This window comes from Poecilia reticulata, linkage group LG10, assembly GCF_000633615.1.
Source record: "Poecilia reticulata strain Guanapo linkage group LG10, Guppy_female_1.0+MT, whole genome shotgun sequence".
NCBI classification, from domain to species: domain Eukaryota; kingdom Metazoa; phylum Chordata; class Actinopteri; order Cyprinodontiformes; family Poeciliidae; genus Poecilia; species Poecilia reticulata.
In genome coordinates, this window is record NC_024340.1 from 16,627,334 (window position 1) to 16,638,385 (window position 11,052).

At 36.3% G+C, this 11,052-nt stretch overlaps 2 protein-coding genes across 2 annotated transcripts; one reads left to right on the top strand and one right to left on the bottom strand.

The window, feature by feature from the left end:
* The first annotated feature begins 201 nt into the window (after nt 1-201).
* Nucleotides 202-3,796, top strand: c1galt1c1 (C1GALT1-specific chaperone 1). Its single transcript, XM_008420639.2, has 2 exons — nt 202-310; nt 2,502-3,796. Exon 2 carries the CDS (start codon nt 2,516-2,518, stop codon nt 3,473-3,475), a length of 960 nt encoding a protein of 319 aa, XP_008418861.1. The 5' UTR covers nt 202-310; nt 2,502-2,515; the 3' UTR covers nt 3,476-3,796.
* Nucleotides 3,797-5,639: 1,843 nt separating this feature from the next.
* On the bottom strand, nt 5,640-9,333 carry mcts1 (MCTS1 re-initiation and release factor). The gene is made up of 6 exons (XM_008420638.2): nt 9,134-9,333; nt 7,576-7,728; nt 7,389-7,486; nt 6,131-6,264; nt 5,939-6,006; nt 5,640-5,851 (listed from the first exon to the last, which is right to left on the bottom strand). The coding sequence occupies exons 1-6, from the start codon at nt 9,142-9,144 to the stop codon at nt 5,770-5,772; spliced, it is 546 nt and encodes a 181-aa protein (XP_008418860.1). The 5' UTR covers nt 9,145-9,333; the 3' UTR covers nt 5,640-5,769.
* Between the last annotated feature and the right edge of the window lie 1,719 nt (nt 9,334-11,052).

The window sequence follows — 11,052 nt, forward strand, 5'->3', positions numbered from 1 at the left end:
GTTATCTTTGGTTAGTATGATACATTCTGTGTAACAGTATAAAGGAGAAATCTCATATTTTGTTTCTAATGAAATATCCACACCATTTGTCACTGTGAATCAGCGCGTCTGCAAAGAGGTACCTAAAGTCAAGGCGAGGTGTTAAAAGCGTCCTGAAGGGGGCAGCATATATCCGCTCTAACAAATGAATGGAGAAGAAGAGTTTTATACTGACGCAGACTGACGTTGGTGACCAACCAAACAGGAAGTTTTAGTTGAAAGACAGTCGCTGCGAAGGCACCAGCTGTGAGGGCAAGAATAATCCGCTGAGGTACAGTAGAAATAAATCCTCCGTTTTAGTTTTATTTATGTTGCCGATAAAACATAAAAAAAGCCTTAATATGGAGCTAAGTAGCTAGCCGTCAGTTGGTGTTTTAAAGTTATCTGTTAGCTTATCAGAGCTGCTAATGTAAGTATATAAAAAGTAATAATAATTTTAAAAACCATTCGGACTAAAATATGATGTAATGTTTTAGAATAATTTTTACCCCTGAATTTAAGACGCGTCGAAGAGATAAAGCGTGGACTAAACTAAAAACAAATGGTCCGTGTTTGAACAAACTGTTTCATAGTTTCTTTTTTGAGTTGAACGTTTGAACTTTGATACTACACTACAAAAATCGGACAGTTGTAGTTGTTTTTGTTTAGTATTACCAGATTTTCTGGTTTATTTCTCTAACATGACGAGAAACATTAATTTGTAAGTCTTCATACATTAACATTAATTCAGTTTAAATAAAAAAATACTCTATTAATGTTTTAATTTATATTATCCCAGTTTCTTCAGAGTTGTTGTAGAAGCTGATTGTGAACAGATTGGATCTCCTATAGCAGTCTGTATTACAGCAGCTCTGTAGAGGCTTCTGACTGAATATCTTTACAGGATGCTTGGGGTTGTCTGTAATCGTATTGATTTTATAAAGAATAGTTTTTGCACAATAAAAATAACTATTATGCAAAAAATAAACAGTAAAGCATTAATAGGGCTTGTTCTGTTTTTGCAAAACAGAACTAGCCTTCTTACTTAGGATGTTTAGCATTATTAATGTGTATCTTCAGCCTTTTATGATTTATATTTAACTAATTGTAATTCAAAGTTAACTTAGGTCATCAGTCAGTATATTTTATATTGATCACACAAATAGTTTGAGTGAATAAAGATATGACTTTAGACCAGTTTTTAACTTTATGGCTTGTGAATTTATTTTCAAACTCGTATTGATGAATAAATGGTAACAAAAATCGTACAATTTTTACAACGTTGAAAGGTGATTGTCAGTTTTAATAGCCTCCAACAGTTTCCCTCGTATGTCAGTAAAAGGACTTTAAAATGTAGGAGTGGCAATAAGAAACCTTTCAATGAATGGATTTGAAACCATAGCCTGTTAAAACTATTGCATGAGTTTCTTAAAGACACACAGCCTGGTTTATAACAGGAAGAGCTTCATTCTCATTAATGGAGACTTCAGTTTGTTTAGCAACTGATTGCATAGTGCATGTACATCCTGCTCTTTATCTTCTATTTACAGAGTCATATACAAGTTTAAAATGTCTTTTCTTAAAGAGGCTTAAGGTGTCACAAAGTTCTTCAAGTCACCTGATTATTATTATTAAAAATACTTCGAGCATTACCATTCTTGACTTAACATTTATACAGTATAGGGCTGATCTGTTTATTATTTTTTGGATTAATTGATTTATAATTGGATAGGAAAAGGTGATTAACATGAGATTTATTTAAAATTTGAACCAGGTGAAGATAAAACTATTTCAAATATTTACAGACAAAGAAGTTTTTAAATTTTTGAATACAAAATGTATGTATTATTTGTAACAGTTTGGTTTGCTTACTGTTCTGATTATGTTGCTTTTTTGGAAATTTGAATTTTTTTCAGTCTAAATGCTCCTGTTAATTAATTGATTACTAAATCAGTTGACAATTATTCCAGTAATTGATTCATTACGATTAATCGTTTCATTTGGCCTGCCATAATTGCAAATTTTGCTGGATGATAAAAAGTCCCAGAAGTTATTGTGATAAATCATAAAATTGTTGTTGAGACCATTTTCAAGTAAAAATGCAATATAACATTTAACACTTTTAACTGAAAGACATTTTAAAAATATAAAACAAATAAAACAACAGAAACGACAAATAAAATTAATTATGACATCTCTGTAAACAAAATTGTCCTTCAAAAAAAGAGCTAGTTGAGACCAAAGCATCAAACTGAAAACTTTTATCATCCAGTTTTTAGTAGAAAGAGAGAAATGTTAAATCAGGAAAATGGAAATAATTGAGTTTGTTTTAATTTATCATGCTATTAATTGATTTGTTGCAACAGTCCTTGTCTCAACACTAGAAAATAACATTTTCTTTGCACCTCGACTGCAGATTTTAAGTGTTAGCTTGATCTGCTTCACCTGAAATGAGGAATAAAAGCAGTTTTTGTCTTGTCCAGCCGCTGCTGCCATTATGTTGTCGGAGGGAGGCTCTTTCATGAAGGGGATGGTGATGGGCGGCCTCTTCTGCTTGGTGCTGTCGCTGCTGGGCAGCTTCAGCCCCGTCACCGAGTCCAGGACGGACGACAACCACCACCACCATCATCACGTCAAGGCTGCAAGCAAAGACGAGCTCCAGCAGCTCTCTGACAGCCGGCTGCAGGAGCTGAACAACCAACTGCAGGTCTACTGCGTCGTCATGGTGCAGCCCAAAAGCCTCGTCTACTGGGCCACGGCGCTGGACACCTGGACCAAGCACTGCGACAAGGCCGAGTTTTACACCTCGGAGGCCTCCAAGGCACTGGAGGCCATAGACCTGAACGAGAAGGATGACTGGGCAAGGTTGCGTAAGGCTCTGAAGCACGCCTACGAGAACGCCGGGGACATCCGCTGGTTCTTCGTGGCTCAGCCCAACACCTTCGCCATCATCGAGAACCTCAAGTACCTGGTGCTCACCAAAGACCCGGAGCAGCCGTTTTACCTGGGGAAGTCGGTGAAGTCCGGGGAGCTGGAGTACGTTGAGTTGAACAGCGGCATCGTCCTGAGCTACGAGGCTCTGAAGAGGCTGGTGAACGTCTTCCAGGACGAGGACAAGTGTCCAGAGAGAGGACGGCAGCTGTGGAAGCTGAGCGACGACAAGCAGCTTGCCGTGTGCCTCAAGTTCACCGGCGTGTTTGCGGAGAACGGAGAGGATGTCCACGGGAAGGGCCTGTTCAACAGCAAGACGGTGGACAGCCTGATATCGGAAAGCATGAAGCAGAACCCCAGCAACGTGGTGGAGGGCTGCTGCTCCGACCTGGCCGTCACCTTCAGCGGCCTGTCCGCCAACCAGATGCAGGTCATGATGTTCGGAGTTTACAGGCTCCGTCCGTACGGACACGACTTCCACGACTTATTGACATTTTTCCCTCCCAAAGGCTCAGACAACGACTAGCCTCGCTCTGTCGTTTTGAAGATTTTGCTTCTGTGATGGCAAACCTGACTCTAGATATTTGTTTACGAGGCTTGATCCTGGGGGGAGTTCTGTATATTTGTAACTTTTTGCACTTGACTTGGCCGGTGCCGGATGTCTGTGGATCTGAGACTGGATCATCTCGGTTTGGATTTTGGTTCCTGAAGTTTTGTTCTCAGTCTTTAAGCTTCTGTTTTGTTATTGTAAAATAACATTCTAAATCTGTGAAATTCCACCTGTTATCAGATTTAATGTTTTATTGTTGCACCATTAAATCTGCATTATGTAATTTTTATACTTTTACATATTTGTTAAAATTATGTAAAGTATGATTCTCTCAGCAGAAATACACCACGTAGTCAGAAACAACCAATCAGAGCCAGAAGGTGGGTCTTAGCGCTGTCAATCAACCACATGTACGCTGCTAAATGTTCTAATGGTGGAAAAACAAATCATCCTTACAGAGCAGCCATTTATCTACTATAATCTGTAGATAAACTAGCATTGGAACTAGTGACTAGTGTTGTGGTGAACCTAGCTTAGCAAAAATTAAGGTTATTTTATTTATACAGCACATTTTCAGCAACGAGGCAATTCAAAGTGCTTAAGTGAGTGGGGTTGAGCATAAGAGTGATTGACAGCGCTAAGATCCTCCTCCTGGCTCTGATGGTTGTTTTTGACTTTAAACGGTTCATTTTTGCATCTGTCTCATTAACTGGTGGCAGTTTTAATAAGGAACATTTTATTAAAATTACATACTGCAGCTTTCATCATGACACAGTTCAGCTGTAATCAAGCTGCTTAAACATTATGCTTGGTTTTCTGTTTTATGAAGAATCGGATATTAAATATTTTAGGTTTTTTTTTTCTTGATTTACATTCACCTGATTTTTGTTTGAACAATAATAGTGATAGAAATTAATCCTTTAAGGAACTTTTATGACTTTTGTGCATTACTAAATCATTTTCTATTCCCAAAAATAATGAGTTTGATTATAAAAATTAAAATATTCCTAAAAAGTAACTCAGCATTTAGCAATTACAATTTATCTGAGAAACTGTTTTTTCCTGTTTGGTTACATGGCTGTAACAAATCACTTAAATATGGAATTTAAACTAAAATAGTTCAACTTCAAACAAAACCTGGAGAAAAAATCTAAAAATGCAAATAGTGAGAAGAAACGAGCAAAAATAATTATAAACATATTTTCATATCTCTGGAGTTTAAATGTTTATGTCAAGACATTTATGCATTATATCTCTACTAAAAATGTCTTATTGGGTAATTAAAAATAAATTCAACATTTCAGTATTCATATTATGTGGTCTTATGCAAATTATAAATGCCTGAAAAATCCGTCTATCCATTTCTTTACACCCTTGTCCCTTAGTGGGGTCGGGAGGGTTGTTGGTGCCTATCTCCAGCTAACGTTAGGGGCGAGAGGCGGGTCACCCTGGACAGGTCGCCAGTCTGTCGCAGGGCAACACAGAGACACACAGGACAAAGAACCATGCACACACTCACACCTAGGGGCAATTTAGAGAGGCTAATTAACCTGACAGTCATGTTTTTGGACTGTGGAAGGAAACCGGAGTACCCGGAGAAAACCCACGCATGCACAGGGAGAACATGCAAACTCCATGCATTAAGACTGGGGCCGGGAATCGAACCCAGAACCTTCTTGCTGCAAGGCAACAGCTCTACCAACTGCGCCACTGTGCAGTTGCGCATAACTAACTTTAGTTATAAAGAAATAACTAACTTTATAAAAATAATCCTGTGAAATTTTGTGCATCTTATATCATAACAACCGGAAGTCCTGCTACCCAAGTAGTGGTAGATAACTTTACATAAATGCAATAAAAGCTGCTCTTAATAGTTTAAATTTTAATCCATTTTTACAAGCTAAACTGACATCTAGAGTTAGTTTTTAACTGACACTACCACTACTTTAATTAGTAGTGGTAGTATTCTCTTTGAATATTCACCTTGCTCCCTACTAAAGCATGCAGATAAACAGGTATAACTGTTGCTTTGTGTGCCACTTCGCCGCTCCCTTCCTCATAACGTAAACATGTCTCAAACCACATCACATCCTTGATGATGTTTCTAATTCAAACAATTTAAGGAGAGCACAAACGGGGAGTGGTTTGAACCAGGATCTTTTAATTTATTTGTGCATCATGATGGCAGATTTGCAGCCTCCAGCAGGTTACAAAGCGAAGTGTGAAGGTGGAAACGGTTGAGCTGCTGTCGCTCGGTTTGGGTGGCGTCATCATTTGTACGTCTTCATGTGCCACAAACCGTCGTTCAGATAGTGAACGTTCTCGATTCCGATTCCCTTGTTGACTTTTTCTCTGTTCGTTAGACACAGATTAGGATTTTAGAGTCATAAGGACGCGAACAGTGAAGGATTTGTTGAGTAAAACATTTGGGAGGCTTACATGTTTTCAGCCGACATCTTCATTACACCAACACAAAGCGCGTGTTGCTTCCCCTCTGCCATGATCGCCTGGATCAACTTGTTAAAGACAAACATGTTGGAAATCTTTATTTAAAAGCTGCAGAGAAAGTTGAAATTGTTGTTGGACAGCAGAAAAAAAAACTACAATAACACATCATGACTGAAAGGATACAACTACTGTGTCGGCAGCGGCAGGGTAGAGTTTGGCACCTGGTGAGGTGAGTCCAGGACACATGATGTTTGCTCCACTCAAAACAAACTTTATGGCCCCTTTGTCCACTTGCTGGTGTGGAAGAATAAAAGGATCTGAGAGAAAAGGAAATAAAATCAACTAAATGCTTTAGTATCAGTAGGGCTGGGTGATAAATCAATTAAATTATTAAACATTAAATTTTGGGAAAATCTGGATTTTTTTCAACAATTCACTCCTTTGATTTGATGTTAGCATGTGCAGGGCGGCCATCTTGTTCAACAGCTTCTGTTCATTTAAACCTTGAATTCAGCAAAATTTAACTAACATTTTTTTAAATCATAATGTTATAAAAAATACTGTAATGTTTTCGCAGCATTTTTACCCATGAAATACAAGAGGCGTCAAAGAGATTAAAATAAAACGTTCTGTCTCAGTGATTTCTTTTTTAAAGAAATTCTGACCTTACCGAATAAACAAGATAATTTTAATTTACTTTATCTCCTAAATTAATTTGTAACCCAAGGCCAATCAAACAAACAAACAAAAACATTTTAGTTTACAAATTTGAAAATCAAAATGTTGCAGTTAATTTTCTTGACTTGAACATTTGAACTTTACTACTTCATGATATTTGTGCAGTAATTATAGTTATTTATGTTTAACCTGATTACCTGATTTTCTGGTTTATTTCTCACAATAGGAAACATTAATTTCTAATTCTTCTTTTCATTCATCACCTGGTTCAAATCAGTTCAAATAAAAATACTTTATTAATCTGAGAGCGAAATTAAATGTCACTTTTATGATCCCAGTTGCTTCAGCGTTGTTACAGAAGCTGGATTTCCTGTAGCAGTCTGTATTACAGCAGCTCTGTAGAAGCCTCTGACTGAAGCATTTACTGTATAAGAGTTTTATGAAGGGGATGTCTTAATATCATCAGAATAAAGACATAATATTTCAAGACAAAATAACCAAAAATTAATTATCCAAGCTTTTTTCTCATTAAAACGTTCTTCTGGTCTTTAATTTGTTAAAAAATTATGATCATATTCTGGTAGTTAAACAAAAGTTCTCTAATATTCTGTAGGACAACTCACAGAAGAGAGATGATTGAAATAAAAGCAGCTTTTTGAAAATATTTCCTGTCATTTGTCATCTCTTCTTTGGAAGAAAAAAATCAAATAAAGTCAAATATCAGAGATTTTATTTTTAAACCATGTTGTTGAGGAAAGCTTACATTTATGGAGCAGCCTGAGGGTTGGATAGAAAGGTCCTTCCCTCTGTCTGAAGAAAAGCAGCTCTCCGTTCACTGTCAGGATTTCAATGTGTTCATGGCTGAAATGCACACAGAAGATAAACAGTGCAGATCACCAGCCTGAACAGAACATTCATGAGACAACGAAGGCAGGAAACGCGGATCGTACCATCTCACTATTTTAACAGGGTCCTTTTTTGGCATTATTTGATTGAGCCATGGCTCGATGTCGGGGAACTGTTCCAGCAGCTGGTTTTTGATGCCTTTGATCACCGATGTTTTCAGCTGGATGCAGTTCGACACATTTTCCTTCTCATCAAATCTGAAAAAAAAAAAACAAACAAACATATATTTAACTTTAAGAGTTATACTTATCCATGTATTTTTAGTGATAATTTTAAATTGATAAAATTTCAAACTTTTCCAGTGCCAAACTTCATAGATAAAAACAATACAAATTAACTAAAGAACATACTTTACATTTTCTGTTATATGACATGCTTTATTGCTAATTTGCTACTAATATGTTATAATAGTATCATAGAAGGGACCAAATAAACAATTTTTTAAAAATGTTTTGAAACGTCTTTTTCGCATACACTCCATACACCTGACGAGTCTGAGAACAAAACATAAATGTAACAAAAAAATCCCCAAATTTCAACAACTTTAACATCTAAAATATAAGACTTACTCAGATCAATAACTTATTGAGCCATTAGGAAAAATAAATGTCTTACATTTAACAAATCGGTTTGTTGTAAAGTAAATGACCTTCCTGCTCAAATTAAATACTTAAACAGAATAGAAATAATCATTTGATTTTCTGTAAATAGTTTTGTCTCTTAAAATATTATTATGGCTTTATTACAAAACTGTACAAGGACTATATACAGAAATCAAGCACTTTCCAGTCCTTTAAAATCCTGATTTAAATAGAAACACAATGCTTATTCCATTGTCATTTTTTTCTTCAATAACTCTTTCACATATATTGATGGTACAGCTCATCAACGTCATAAACCTTTAGTTACGGCTTACCACACCATCCTCATTCCTAATTATCAATACCAGAACAGTTCTTCTCCATTCCTCAATGTTCCCCAGATATGTTTAAAAGATCAACCTTCTTCTAGACTTCTGCACAAATATATTGCAATTTTGAATTTTAAGTGCAAGAAAATCAGCATTCTTTGTAGAACCTAACTCTTAGATTTTGGTACCTCTGGTAGCATGTTTTACAAGCTACCAGAAAATATTAAAATAAACTTCCTGGTCATCCCATAAACTGGCCGACAGTTTATAAGTAGTACTTTAATCTGATATGTTAATTTATGTCGGTAGGGAGCTGCATGAGAATGTTCATTAGTTGTTTCTTTTGTGTGCCGTTTTAGCTGAAATATGAAAGAAAACTACTGATCCCACCCAGAAGCTCTGTTTGACTCAGACTGATTTTATGCAGCTAACATCTAACAGAAAGCTACTGACAGAAAATAACTCAAATTTGCCCTTCTTGTATTAGCTGTATGCTAGCTCTACTAATGCTTATTGAAGCTAATCCTGCTTACCTCAAAATCTAGTGTTACCAGTAGAAAATTAAACACCTTCCAGGTCAGTTTCTAAATACTAAATAATGTCTTTCTACAATATCAAACAAGCTAATGCTAGCAACTTAGCATTGGCTACTTCAGTGTGCTGCTAGCTAACTGTACAACACAGACACGTACTTTTTAAACATCCTCTCTGGTCTCTGGTGCCGCGATCTTCAAGTATGTCACAGCTTGTCCCGAACGTAGTTTACCAAGTCGGGCAAGCGGAAAGAAAAGTCAGCAAAAACAGTTCATGTATTAGCTGTTGCTGCAGCAGATTTCCACGCTCCTTTTCAGTTGTATGAGATTTGCGTGACTTTACGACAGTTAACGAAGGTTATCTCGCGTTACCTAGGTGACAGAGGGTTATGGTTTTGTCAAACAGAATGTCTGTTACGGGACGGGAGTTTGTGCTGCAGTTTGTTTCAAAGTAGCTACAAGTAAACCAGAGGTAATAATACCGAAATTGACTCCGTGTTAATCTAACGTATTAACTTATGTAGTTTTTTTCTTTTTAGAAAATAGATTTTTTTTATTTTACTTTAACTTTGTTCTCTCCCCGTTGCGACATTATAATTTTTTTTTTAGATATTATTAAAACATTGAAATAAAGTACAACGTAAATCTTAAACACATTTTTATGTTATCACATCTGAAAGAAATGTAGGCTTAGTTTTCAATGGCTCATGTACCTAGTTGAGAATAATTTGTTTGGTATAATAATAATAATAATAATAATAATAATAATAATAATAATAATAATAATAATAATAATTTCTTAGTGATTAATAAAATCTTTGGAAGATTTTTTTTATTACATTTGGAGAAGTGAAAGTCTGATTTTTCAAGAATTAGAACTGTGTCCACCAAAAGTTTTTTTTTAATATCCATCCATTTTCTTTCACCCTTGTCCCTCAGTGGGGTCGGGAGGGTTGCTGGTGCCCATCTCCAGCTAACGTTCTGGGCGAGAGGCGGGGTACACCCTGGACAGGTCGCCAGTCTGTCGCAGGGCAACACAGAGACACACAGGACACACAACCATGCACACACACACCTAGGGGCAATTTGGAAAGGCCAATTAACCTGACAGTCATGTTTTTGGGCTGTGGGAGGAAACCGGAGTACCCGGAGAAAACCCACGAATGCACAGGGAGAACATGCAAACTCCATGCAGAAAGACTGGGGCCGGGAATCGAACCCAGAACCTTTGTGCTGCAAGGCAACAGCTCTACCAACTGCGCCACTGTGCAGCCCACATTTTATATACTTAAAATCCTGGATTAAACCAAAAACAATGACTTTCTGACTTTTCCCAGAAGAGAAATACTTGGCTGTAACCATTAAAAACACCTTGCCAAAAAGCATCAAATAACCTAAAATTAAAGACTCAACATTGCAGAAATAACTACAGTTTGTTTCAAACCCAAAACACTGATGCAAAAATATTGCATCAGTGTTTTGGGTAGTCTTACCATTTTTTGGTAAGACTACCCAAAAAATTTACTCATATAAAAATAGTTCTGCCTCAATATATTTTTACTGAAGTAAAAGTAAAAATTAGCCATCCAAGAAATTACTCAAGTAAGAGTAAAAACATTTTTCCAAATCTTTTTTTTCTTTTCTTTTTTCAATACAAAATTTACAAAACTTAAGCAAAATCTGTGCGTGTCTGGTGATTTGTTTGGTTAAAACAAGCTTATTCTTCATTCAGTGAAGTTACTCACTGAATGAGTTACTTAAGTCAGACTTTTACTCTGACTTGAGTAAAGTCCAGAAACTTTACTCAAGTCAGAGTAGCAATACTTCATAATAAAGTAAAAGTAAAAAGTACAGTATAGCAAAAATACTTTTAAAAGTAGTTTTTCCCAAAAAGTTCACCAGTAAATGTAATGGAGTAGCTATCTACAACTCAACTCTGAATATTATTAAATTTCCTGTTATGTGAATTCTTTCTTTCAAACTATTTCTGATCAAACATGAGGAAAATTGTGTTACTTTGGCGCCATCTGGCGGCAGGACCAAACAGAGCACCATGGTTAATATAAAAAACACGCTTG